Genomic DNA, 13,737 nt, shown 5'->3' with positions numbered 1-13,737 from the left:
TTACTGAAAATCAATGCAGTCTATAAAGCACATAAATTAACTATAGTAAAATAAGCTACATAGCAAGAGAACTAAAATATTCATTTAAGAATTTGGGGCATAAAAATTAATGTAATAAGGCATTATGCAATTCAAATAAGGGAATTATTTATTATTATTTCAAGTAATAAAATAACATTACTGATTTAAAGTATAAAACCATTATAGTGCTAAAATCCATGGGAAAATGTAATTTCAATATTATATTTAGAGACAAAGGAACACTTACTAATGATTGTTGATCTCACAAATTAGCAACAATTTAGATACAATTAAAATTAGATACCATTTCCTGAAGTCTGCTCAGGGTAACCTGCATATTAAAATTTGGACACTATTGTGGAATGCTGTGGAGTATTTGGTTCTTGTAGATCTTCTTGGCATGTTTTCTGCTCAATCCCTGCCATGCCTCATTTTACCACTTCCCAATTTCACTTTCCAGAATAGGACACACAGCTTTTTGCCAAGACTTTGAGGATACAAATATATCCCGTCAGGACTATTGAAAACAACCCCTTCTGTCTAAAACAGGGGTAGGCAACCTCAGCTCTTTTATGACTCATGGACTTCAACTCCCAGAGTTCCTGAGTCAGCTATGCTCAAACTTGGGAACGTTAAGATGTGTGGACTTCAACTTGCAAATATCTGAAAAATTCTGGGAATTGAAGTCCACATATCTTAAAGTTTCCAAGGTTGGGAAACACTGGTCTAGAAAACACAAAAAGAAGTCACTCTTCCACATGTCCCTTAGCCAGGTCAGGATAGAGACTTTTTTTTTTCTTCAACTAAGAGTCATATAAGATAGTGGATTCCTTATATTTTAGAGAATTCCTCCTCTTATGAAGCCAATCAGCCAGGAGGTCAGATAAGAGATTCTTTCTTGGCTAGATTGAGGTGTAACTTTCTTGTTATTTTTAAAAGCAAAATCGTAACACAAAAATATTGCTTGATAAAAAAAAGCATCTGTAGACAAAATAATTTCTTTTCTTTTGTAGAACTCAACTTCTTCAGGAGGCATCCAAACTGGTGGACAAGTAAGAAAATAAGGTCCAGGCAAGGACCCTACATTCCCATCACTGTGTTTGCTTACATAGTGTATGTGGGTGTGTGTGTGGGGGGGAGAGAAACCCACTACTAACCATATGGGGAGAGTGGCGAAATTGCTAGTCCAATTGTATCTAATAAAAAAGGTACCATGTTTTCTTGGTTTCAGGAGATACGGTGTCATGCTCCCTCTGTAAAAATTGCTGCAAAACCATCTTTGCGATGTTTTTTTTTTTAATCTGAAGACCTATATAAGGTCCACAGCATAGAGGACATACGGGGCTTTGCTCATTTAAACCTCCACCGCTCTTGCCTTCGGAAGAGGGCAAAGAATAGCACGCAATAGCATCATATTCCATATTTTCCAACTCTTCCAATATTCTATAATGATAAAGGATAATGCCTAACTACTCGTGGTATTGTTAGGGCAAAATAAGGCAATGGAATGAAGCAGTCTTATCCAATCAGGTGCCCTCCAGATGGGTTGGGACAATAAAACCCAGTGGTCTCTGCAAGGGGAAGTCAAGACAGACAAGATGGTGATTGTAAGAACATGTTCCATGCCCTGTCCTTTTTTGCATGTGTGTCAGTATTGAACACAAGGCTTTGATTGGGCTCCCACAACTACCATCTTGCCTGTCTTAATACCTAAATTCCAAAGATGCAGCTAACCATTCCCCAAATTCCCAGCTTTTGGAATCTGGGAATTGAATTCACGACATATACCAAGGGCAGTAACTCAATGATTGAGGGGGCAAACCAGTGATTTGGAAGAGCGATGAGCAGCTTGGAGTTAATTTTTGGTGAATGCTACATTGCTACTGCAGTAGACTCCATCAGTAGTTTTCTTCCAAATTAAATATATTGTCTAATAAGTGTGATAATGTGGGCTGTGTATATGTGCTAGTTTTTCTGAGATTTCATCAGAGCCAAGATGATGACAGAGTAGCAGTTTCCCTGAGCTCCTTATGATATTTTACTTAGCTTATCAATTTTTATAAACAGCGTAGCTATCCAGTACTTAATTCTATATATTTTTTGGCTATTTTTTCCCACAACACTGATAACACTAATTGATAATAAATTGATAATTAGCAGTAATAATTTGGTACTATACAGATCATACCTGGATCATATCCAGTTGAGCATGTTGCAATTGCATATAAATATATAAAAAAGAATTAAACATTGAATTTAAAAAATATGAAACTGAAACCAGAACCTTAGCAAAGTTAACAAAATCATCTCTGGAAAAAAGTAAGATCAGTTTTTAGGTTCTGTGCCAGGAATATATTCCATCATTGTTCTGACAACCAGAATTAAATTGCATTGTAAAACTGGGTCACACAGATAAACTCAGTAGGAATAATTTCATAACAAAAATATATTTATTCAGAGGAAATACTTGCAATTGTGTTGGTTGTTTCTTCTGGACAATACATCTCTGTTCATTCCCATAAGTGAGAAGATAATGCTCTCTCCATACCATCTTTATAGTGGAACAGAGTCATCGGGTGACATCCTATGGCCCATGCTTCTCTTTAGACAAAGACATTCCAATCTGGCCTGTGTCCAGGAAGTCTCCCAATGCCCTTTAGAAACTCCTCCCACTGACCCATTAACATGGGATGACTGACTAGCTAAAACTACATTTCCCATAAGCCATGTCTTAAGGAGACAGCACTTAACCCAATAAATACCAGATATTCTAACATACAGACACATGCTCTAGTCAGAGTTACATAGAGTTACACAATCCAGAATAATCATTCTTAATCCATAAAAAAGCACTGAGTCATTTTCAGCCAAATAAATTATTGACTAAAAATGATATTCTACAAATGGTCAGAATATCTTTTATTAAAGAGTTGCTGTATTTCTGTTCTGTTTTCTTAACAGATTGGATGTTATTGTACAGATGGGCTTTTGGTAAGTACTTATTCTACACTAATCTGTGTTTTGTTTGCCCTGAAGCAGAAATTGGTTTCTTTGAGTTTAGTTTAGCATCAAATGAGAATCCAGCCATTACAGGTTCTAAAGTAGGATTTTGTTTTAATGCAAGGTTCCTCAAAGTGATCAATATCAATTTTCAGGAATCGATTAGATAATCCAAGGGGCCAATAAATGTCTGGGAGTCAATAGATGGTTGATACATGATGGAAGGTCAATTAGGATCAATTAATAGTTTGGGGTCTGTGGGGCCTCATGCAAATCTCTAATTCTCAAGGTGAGGTAGCTAGAAGTGAGATGGCATTCCCCAGAGTTGGATTGTCAGCCACCAGCAAGAGAAACATAGAGTTCTTTCTATTATTATGGCTTGTTGCATTGTTGCAGGTTCCAGATGTTTAGACTAAATTTGGCATTTTTATCCACTTATCAAGTTCTTCCCAAGGATCTGGGTTAGGCACATGTTGTTGTTTGATGGTGTTACAGTACCATTGCAGGATGCAAGCTGTTTCAAGTAAAACTGCTTTTTGTAAACTGACTGATGTTTTTGTCAATTCTGGTAGTCTTCAAGTGGTGCTCCAGATGTTTTGGGATTGCACCCAAGATGCCTATTACTATTGGAACTATCTTTGCTTTCTTTTTGGCACAGTAACTTATAAACTAGAGGTGTTTTTATTCAAATATATAAGGTGTTTATCAAGATATATCGTAAATGCCGGCGTACAAGGTGACCCGGCGTATAAGACGACCCCCGTCTTTATAGCCGGGCCGCATTCCTAGAACGTCGTCTTATACGCCGGAAACTACCAGTATTTCCGGCGTATAAGACGACTCGGCGTATAAGACGACCCCCATCTTTGGCACCAATTTCAGCGCTCGTGGAAGTCGCCTTATACGCCAGCATTTACGGTATTAGTAAATGCAACTTTCCTAGAGATTTTTCTTTTTGGTCAGACTAAAAAATACAGATGGATTTTTCTTTAATAGGAGTCCTCTTATGGTGGAAAAAGCAGCCAATATGATGGTGGACAAGTAAGGACCACTTTTCTGTAGAAATGATTATTTAACATGAATTAACTTGCCAACAAGAATGAGCATGAAAAAAGTCTGATTTCTATTTTTTACAGGGTTCCCAATCAGCTAGTGGTCAATATGGTCATGGAAAAGAAAGCTTGCATGGGGACACCAGCCAATATGTTGAACATGGTGGCAGCAGCCAATATGGTGGACAAGGAAATCAGCATGGTGGCCATAACCAATATGATGGTGGACAAGGAAGCTCATATGGTGGCAGTAGCCAGTTTGGTGAACAAGGAAGCCAGTTGGGTCGTGGACAAGGAAGTTCATATAGCAGCAGCAGCCAATATGGTGGACAAGGAAGTCAATATGGTGGTGGACAAGGAAACCAGTACGAAGGTGGACAAGAAAGCCTCTATGGTGGTGGACAAGGACGTCAATATGGTGCAAGCAACCAATATAGTAGTGGACAAATAAGCAAATATAGTGAACAAGTAAGGCAAATATTTTTAGGAGGTTATTATTTTTATGGGAATTTTTTTAAAGGTGGGGTATAAATCTGATAAATAAACAATGGCAGTGATTCTTTTTTTGTGTATTGGCCATTGTTTCAGTAATAAGTTTCCTATGTAGAGACTTCACTGCCAAAACAGTGAAGTCTTATTTTAAATGACTACAGGTAGTCCTTGACTTATGACCAAAATTGAGCCCAAAATTTATATTGTTAAGTGAGACATTTGTTCACTGAATTTTGCCCCATTTTATGACCTTTGTTACCATAGCTGTTAAGAGAATCATTGCATTTCTCTCAAGCATTAGCACATATTTATAGAAATGTTGGAGCTTATGTTGAAATTATTTTCTTTTTCTAATTCCATTTTTGCCTGTACAGGATTCCCAGCATGGAAGAATTCAGTCTGTTGGTACTGAAAAAGGCAAGCAACATAGTGGACAAGTAAGGACGTCTCAAATAAATGTATTTGGGCTGCACTAGTTAGTTAATTATTTTCTCCAGTTAGAAATCAATGTAGATTGTGATGTCCTTATACTTAAGAAAGAAAATAGGTTGTTCTAATGCTACTACATTCATTATACCTTAGGGACATTGATCTTTAGTATATTCAAATTTACAATCCTGTTTTTGATACTAAATTCAATTGAACTTTTGAGGATTCCAATATATTTTTTACTGTAATAATGTACTGTAATAATGTATGTATGTATGTTGACCAAAAGGACAATCAAAATGACTATGCAATGTTCCAAGTGTTTTGGAATATAAAGATTGGATTGCTTAATTCTATAGGATTTCTTTTATTCAGAAGGCAAATGATAACTCAGTTTTCTCAGTCAATGATTCATTTTTGTATTGGCTTAGACATTAATAGTATAAAAAGAATATGAAAATGCATATGAGCCAGCGGACCCAATTCAAACTGAAAGTATCATAATTTCTAAATGTTGGTATCTATTCTTATAAACCATAGAGCGCTTGCATTGATTTATTTGTTGTAAAGCCAATTTATAATCCTAAATTGCGTTGACAATTACAAGTTCTACTGAATACAGTAGGATTTCTTTCCCAATTAAGTATACTTAGGAGTTGATTTCATTGAACTGATGCCTACTGCCCAATACACATGCAATAGATTACAGTACAAATCTTCATTTTTATATATTACTTCAATAACATTGAATAAATTGCATTGTTGCAGTTCGGTATATAACCTAACTAGATGTCCTATAGCAGTGGTTCTCAACCTTTCTAATGCCGTGACCTCATAATACAGTTCCCCATGTTGTGGTGACCCCCAACCACTTATACATCACTGGGTGCCAGGGGTGTGGCCAAAGAAAAGGGGGAAAAAATGGCGGACAGCCTTGTTTGGCGACCCCCATGAAATGGTCGTTCGACCCCAAATGGGGTCCCGACCCACAGGTTGAGAACCACTGTCCTATAGTATAATTAATATATTGTATAATGTTGGTACATTCTTTCCCCAAAGAAACTAAGTAGAATTCTGAGAAAAAATATAGAAATACTGAACTTTAGGAATTCTGGTCTTTATTTGCTAATGCAAGGTTTCCCTACAGCAAGGTCCTCAAGGCCATATAAGACCTTGCCATGAAGGCATCAATACTGAGCTGCTGACATAATCAATTAGTATCTGTTTTATCCACAGGGTTTTCAGAGCCATCAGTCTCATAAATCTGTAAGTATTGTACTTCCAAAGTGTTTCCTACTTCTATTTACTAAGGGCCTGTCCATGTAGCCCTGTTGATATTCTTTCTTCCAGTGAAGGGTTACAGCCAACACTACTGCTGCATTGCAGAACATCAGCAATGCTCTTCAAAAAGGAGGGAAGGAGGAAGGAACTAGGGGTAGGCACAGAGACCAGACCTGGGAGTCCTGAGGAGTGCATACTCTTAAAACCTGAATAACTACCACTGCTGCTGCTTCCTTTCTCTGCTCCTCCACAGCCCATGTGACCTTTCTAATTGACCACTAATTAGGTATTTCTTCCTAATTACAGCAATGAATGAGTCTACTAAATCAACTCTCTTTCATTTGGCCTCTTGTAGACTGTTCCCATCTGCTCTCCAGTGGGGATATTGATCTCATATAAAATCACGTAAAGTCTTCTGAGAGATCAATAATCCCTGATTACATCAATCAATCCCCATCAATAATAACCCAATAAGTTTTGGTTTCGATATCATGTAAAATCTTCTGGGAGATCAATAATCCCTGATTGCATCAATCAGTCCCCATCAATAATTGCCAGACAAGTTTTTGTTCCTTCCAGGAGTCAAAGAAGAAATAGCCATGGAGGCACAGAGCCCTGTGACTGGAATAAAACGGGAATCCTGCAGTGGGCAAAGTGGAGCCCAGCAGGTTGTTTATCCTCTGAAGCTTCCTCCTCATTTGACACAGAATGCCTGCCTAAGAGGCTTTCTTCTGTTGTTGTTGTTTTTCAAAGCAAGCACTACTTTCCTATTGGATCAGCTTGATCCAGCTTTAGCCTCAGGAATGGCACTGAGATGGAAGCTGTATGGTGGATACATGCCCTCATCATTTGTGAGCCATTTCAGAGCCAGAGCGTGGAGGCTAAATGGATGAGACCTAAAGGACTAAAACTATCCCTATATGTCACACTTTAAATCAGGGGTGTCAAACTCGCGACGTCATGTGACGTCATGCAACATATCGGGCCAGTATTGCCATTGCCAGCAATGGGGTGGGCGCAGCTTCCGGATGATGCATCCAACCCGCAGGCCGGCAGTTTGACACCCCTGCTTTAAATTCTATTAAAAATTTGTACCTGAGTTTGAATTACAGATAAACCTTGACTTAGAACCATTCATTTAACAGCCATTCAAAGTTATGATGGCACTGAAAAAAGTGACTTAAGGTTGGTCTTTGCACTTAATCCCCGTGGCCACATGATCAAACTTCAGCTGCTGGGCAAATGGTATTTATTTACAACAGCCACAGCATCCCACGGCTAGATGGTCACCATTTGCAACGTTCCTAAGACACTTCCCACAAGCAAAAATCAATGGCAGAAGCCAGATTTGATTAATGACTGTGGCAAAAATAAATAAATAAATCATAAAACTGGGTGCAACTCACTTCTTAGCAATGGGAATTCCTGTCCCAGTTGTGGTTGTAAATCAATGACTATCTGTAGTGATATAGATGAGAGTGCATGTGTATTTGGTGTAAAGGCATTCTTCCACCTCTAACCACACTTTGAATTAATGTCCTTGAAGACCAAGACAGTGGATAAATATTTTTTTTGATGGGTCTAGTGAGCTTTCAAGTATAAAATCAGAATGGAGGAAGTATAAGTAAAGACAAGGGTACAGGAAAGAGAAATCCAGCCTTTGCCATCCCTCACCATTGTTTATCCATTGCTACATAAACATCTTGCAGTTAACTTATTAATGTACCCACTTTTTTATGCAGCTCCTAAAGCCACCATGTCAATTTTCAGGTTCATGCAGAAGCTTTAAAAAAGATGTAACTATTAAAAGACGTGTTCTACTTGCCTTCCACATATTCCAAAATATGCCCTTAGAGTTATTTTTGAAACATGTACAGCCCTAATACCCTCAGTACTCCAATGTCTAGGAATCATTCCAAATTCTTTATTTAGGGATATAGCAAATCCTTTTGTGAGTGCTTCAAGCTAGTGATGACTGGGTTTAGGCTGTGGACAAAGGGGCACAAAGAAAACATAGAAATAAATAAAAAAAAGAAACTTGTAATTTCCTCTGCAGCAAATACAAGCATGATTACACAATTGTGTCTTACTCTAAGTGATTCTTTTTCTATTGTCTAATATTTTCTAATCCTCAAAACCACAAATCAAATGTTCATTTTTTTTCGGTTTTATGCAAAAAGTCTATAAGCAATAAATATAGATGTTTTCACTAATCAAAGATGTCAGCTTAGCCATCTGTGCAAGTTCTATTCATCTTCACCAACTATTCCTCCATTATGGGTAGGGTCAAATCATTCCAATTTAAGCACAATCTTGCTGCAGTTGTTACATACAAAATTAAGTGCCATGACTTTCCCCCCCCCCCAGCTATTTATTTGTTAGTCCTCAAAGAAAAATCTCTAGCCTAGAGATTTTTCGTTGAGAGTTGGGTTTAGGCTGTGAAGAGGAATATAAGAAATAACAAGTTTCATAAAAAATAGTGAAGTGTTGTACTTTGTTTCAGTCCTAGAATGTGATATCACTTTTTTCCCCCCTTTACAGAGTGCTGTTGGGAAGCCGGCCATCTTGTCTTTGACGCTTTTTAGCATTCTGAGTGCCTTTGCTGTTTCTTCTTCAACTGCATAATTAGGACTGGCAACTTACTCATTAAGCAAAGCAGTTCCTAAATGAAACCACAACTCTGCTGTAGTCTTACTTCAACTTTCTTTTGCTTTACAAAATCGCCATAACTTTGAATGGTTGCTAAACGAGGATTACCTGTATATTATTCTTTTATCTTTGTTTTTTTAATGTACTATATTGTATTTCATTGCAAAAATGACATTTTTGATATGAAATTCATTAATGGATCACCTGACTTTAATCAAAGGCTACAGTTTACTTAAGACTGTTGATATATTTGGAAATAACTACGTTTAAAATTGTGTGGATTGAGACAGTTTATTGCTCCTTACTATTGTGTAATGTAGTACTGACTCAAATTTTGGCAATACTGTATATTTTAATTATACGACACTGATTAAGGTAGAAATAATTATTCTGAGTACATTCATGAATAACTAAATTACAGCTGAATTCTAAGATTTCGAAAGGTATACTCTTGCAGCATTATCTAGAAATTTCTTCATAAAAAGAAAGAGAATTATGGGAAAATCTATAATAATTTTTCAGGAATATTGTAAAAATCAACTATTTCCCATTCTTAATAAATAGCAGGAACCTTCTGCAACTGTTTTCTTTCCTTCAGTTATGTTAACTTATATAAATTCAAGGCAACAATAACATCTATATGCTATTAAAACTCTCATGTTTGTAACTTTTAACTGGACAAAATGGTGCACCATAGAGCAAAACATTTTGAACCAAAGTACCTCAAATAGATTAACTTGTTCAATGCATCCTAAATCTGGAAGCCATGACTCCTGTGGAAATTAAATTTGGCAAAGGTCATAAAATATTTTATGACATAAAGTTATCATACAACATTTTATGATACTTTACAAAATGTTGCAACATATTTCCTGTGGTCAGCTCCTGATGGTTGACTGTGCTGTGCAGATATTTTCAAGTCAGATACAATTCTGAATATCTCCCTGAATTTTTAAAAACTTTTCTAGTGAAGGCAGTACATTAGAAGTACTATCATTATTGAAGGCATTGAGGAATTTGGTAAAGAAATATCTTTGAAACAATAGCCCAATGGGACGCATGCTGATTAGTTATAATATGGTGCACAGAGAGGCATGTCCCCCCAAAAAATCAAGAGAGCTGATGCAACCACACTGTTGTGGTGGTTCTTAAAATGGATTATGTTTTCAATTTTGCTGTCATCTTGGGGGTTTTTCCCCCCTTGCTCTTTATTTGGATTTTTCTTGCCCAATCAACCTTTTGAAAGCAAACAAAAATAACAAAGACTCACATCTGATTTGTTGCAACATCATGGAAAACTCTCTGAGTAATGTAAAAGTGAGTTCTTAATATAATATTCACCCTGGTTCAAGAGGTTGTTTGGGATCTCATATTCTAAAGGTCTTGGGTTCAGGTAATTTAAAATAAAATGCTTTTAATCTATTATTCCCTCACTCACAGGCTCCTTGGAGTCATCTGAGAACATTTGAAAAATTTTCCATGGGCTCATCTCCTGACCGCCCAGAGCCAATCTTCTTTGCAGATAATCTCAATCCTGTGGGATGCCCTCCCTGCTAAACTGACAGGTCTAAGGTTTTTGATGGCTTTTTCAAAGGCCCTACAAGCATGATTTTTAGATAAAATTATTTTTTAAAAATTATTTTAAACATCTCAGCCTTTGTGTTTGTATTCTTTTGTAAGCTGCCAAGAGATCTTGGTAGACAATAATATAAAGAGTTTAATTAAAAAAATAAATTAACCCAAGATACATTCTTTGAGAGACCTTTAAGTAAGGACATAGGAAGTCCAATTCTAAAAATTAAAACCCCCATTTTTTTAAAAAAAAAAACTTTTTAAAAACATAATACCACTCTTTTCACTATCCTGTACCTTTTGTTATCAGAATTAGTGAGCTGGAAGATGTAAGAATAACAATATGTATTAACAGCAGTTTAAGAACAATATATAGCCTACTAGCATAGGCTTTGTAAGCGTATATTTCCAAAGAGAAATAATGTACAGATGCCAAATGCAGTGATGATAATCTAACTTAAATAACTTGTGTTGCCTTTTACGTTAAGTCCCATAATATAGTTTTCTGCAATAGCTCGGTATGCTTTTCTTAGGGATGAATCATGAAACACATTTTATAGGGATAATAATTTGTAAATGCTCTAAATATAGTGAGATGGGAAGGGATAGGATGGGATACAATCCCTCTTGTTTTCAGGCAAATTTGTCATGCTATTTCTGTTCAGATAGCCATAATTAAGCTTGAGCTAATCACCTTAAAACTCCCCCCCCCCTTTAAACATTGACTGTTAGACTACAAAACCATAACAGAGTATCTTATAGTGTCAGTGTTACTCACACCACACAGACCCTCAGTCAAAACAGTAAATTGCTTAAATGACTCCTAAAATTCTTACTGTATAAACAGGAATTGTCGTGGCATTTTAAAAGTATAATTTTTGAAGGTTCAGTCTACAAAATGACATAAAAGCTCAGTGGATATTTAGCATTCAAATCTTAACTGTATTTAGAAACAATTGGAATGCAGGAATCTCCTCCTCCTCCTCCTTTTCTTCATCCCACCTTTATAACATGCTAATGCTTCTGCCTCCTATTTATATATGTGTAGCAAAGGGTCAAAGGTTGTGCAAAGCAAGCCTACATATATAAAAACTGTCACTGCATGATTGTGAATATATTCTCGGCATTTGAAACAATAAAGCATAATATCAATAGTACTTGTGTAGATTATTAATGTTTTACTTAAAAAAACCAAATGAAGTTTGAAAACAAGTTTGTTCAACATAGTCTTATATTGTCAAACTAGTTTTTCTTGTTTACCATTTCAAATAATTGCATGAGACATAGGGTGGGTGATTTTTCTTTTTTTCCTGGATTGCAGTGTTTTTAAGATGCAATCTATTTTCTCTTTCTGCAACAAAGGTGACATCTTAAACTATTTTCTTGTAGAGAACACTTAACACTGACATGCTACCAAGAGAGATCTACAATAAAACCACAGCATCCTACAGCATTTCACATCAATAGCAATTCTGAAATTTCCCTTGGCTAATTAGATACAAATGTTTCAAAATGTGTTTTGGGGTTAATAATTTAATGTGCAGTATAGCTCCATACCTTCACAAGTCACCAGAGTAGCATGATACTCATGTAAAATATAATGCCAAGGAAATCAGATAAGTCATAGAGTTGGAAAGGACCAGGGCTTTTTTTCTCATAGAACGCCCAGAACGGAGTTCTGGCACCTTTATTGGATGGAACCTTGTAGGGTAGGCAAGGCGGGTTGTATGATGTGTGTGAGTTCCGGCACCTTTTTTTTTTAGAAAAAAAGCACTGGAAAGGACCATTCAGACTACTGAATCCAGCTTCTCAATCACTGCAAATTAAAGCATCCCAGAGAAATGGCTATTTAGCCCAATCCAGCAGAGGGGAATTCATAGTGTGTTTGGGTGATCGATTCCTCTGGCAAACACTTCCCAGTAGGGCTTCCCCCCCTAACTTTGAAATACCATTTGTCTTCCTGTAACTTGCATTATTATTTCTTCAGACCAATAGGCGTTGATCTTTTTTACAGGATATTTTTTCTGGTATTTGTCATATTCCCCTCGTCCTTCTCTCAAGGCTAAATATACCCAGCTCCTTCAATATTATTTTATAGGTCTTAGGTCTATGAAACTAAGAAATTGAGTTTCTTAGAGAAAGAAGAAACTATGAAACATCGTCGCCCTTCCAATCTGCTTCAATTTCTTGAAATTCTTTTAAAGGTGTGGTACTCAGAAATTGATTCATTCCTGGGGGTTAGGAGCATGGGAAGTGATGGTTCTTTGGTAGAAAGATCACTTCCCGTGATCTGGAAATTATACTTTTGTCAATGCAGGCTGCACTGCATTCCATTTTCTGCAGCCAGGTCACATGATGTCTCATATTCAGCTTGCAATCACCTCTTATTCCAAGATGGGCACTCCAAGTATCTCTCATTCCAAAAACTGTGGATCTGATGTGTGCTTCCAAAGTGAAGAACTCTGTATTTCTCTGTTAAATAAATCTCATTCCATTATTTCAGCACCATGTTCTCCAACTCATCAAGATTGTTTTGAAATGCATTTATTTTGTAGGACATTAGCTATTCTCCCAATTTTGTGCCATCCACAAAGCAGATAATTATTCCCTCTCCTCTATCTGGGAAGTGATATGAGGGAATGAAGTCATCAACCACTCTGTGATAAGAGATGGATCTCTTTAATGCCATGATAACTGTCAAGAGAAAACACCACTTCCTACTTCTTTTGCCATCCAGGGGTTGACCAGAGAAATGGCATTTGGTATAATGTCAGACACCTGACACTTCTACTGTTAAAAAGCAAATGGCCCTGATTATCAAGAGGCCAGGGGCTAAAGGGCAGGCATGCTTGCAGCATTGTCAGGAGTCCAACAGCAATAGAAAAAATCCTTCACCTCAATGTACTTCAGAATGATTTACAGCAGATATACTATTTGATGGAACTTGTCCTTGCAGAAACTGAAAAACTACTATTTGATGGAACTTGTCCTTGCAGAAACTGAAAAACTGACAATTTGAAGTGGAGCAAGAAAAGACAGGCAGAGCTGACTTCATAGTAGGCCAAGCAAAGGTTGAATGACCTGAAAGATGACACCGATGACTAATTCAGGTTACCAACAATTACAGCTTTAGAAAATTATTTCTGGATTAATCCCTATAGGATTGTGCCACTAGCTGCAATCCAACTGAACATGCACAGTAAGAAAAAGCAGTGTCTTAAGTTGACAACTGATAGTTTTA

General features: G+C 36.8%; 1 protein-coding gene across 1 annotated transcript in view; it reads left to right on the top strand.

The window, feature by feature from the left end:
* The window catches only part of LOC120310275 (hornerin-like), a 95,461-nt gene extending 83,811 nt beyond the window's left edge, over positions 1-11,650 (top strand). The window contains exons 46-51 of the mRNA XM_039348527.1: positions 1,035-1,073; positions 2,983-3,012; positions 4,158-4,541; positions 4,940-5,002; positions 6,231-6,260; positions 8,817-11,650. Of these exons, the coding sequence (XP_039204461.1) occupies positions 1,035-1,073; positions 2,983-3,012; positions 4,158-4,541; positions 4,940-5,002; positions 6,231-6,260; positions 8,817-8,900 (630 nt within the window). The 3' untranslated portion in view covers positions 8,901-11,650. The remainder of the gene's footprint in view (positions 1-1,034; positions 1,074-2,982; positions 3,013-4,157; positions 4,542-4,939; positions 5,003-6,230; positions 6,261-8,816) is intronic.
* Positions 11,651-13,737: the final 2,087 nt, after the last annotated feature.

This window comes from Crotalus tigris, unplaced genomic scaffold (assembly GCF_016545835.1).
Source record: "Crotalus tigris isolate CLP2741 ecotype Arizona unplaced genomic scaffold, ASM1654583v1 scf7180000018155.2402879, whole genome shotgun sequence".
NCBI classification, from domain to species: Eukaryota; Metazoa; Chordata; class Lepidosauria; order Squamata; family Viperidae; genus Crotalus; species Crotalus tigris.
Note: the sequence above shows the minus strand (reverse complement) of the source record. Positions and strands in the feature narration are given on the sequence as shown.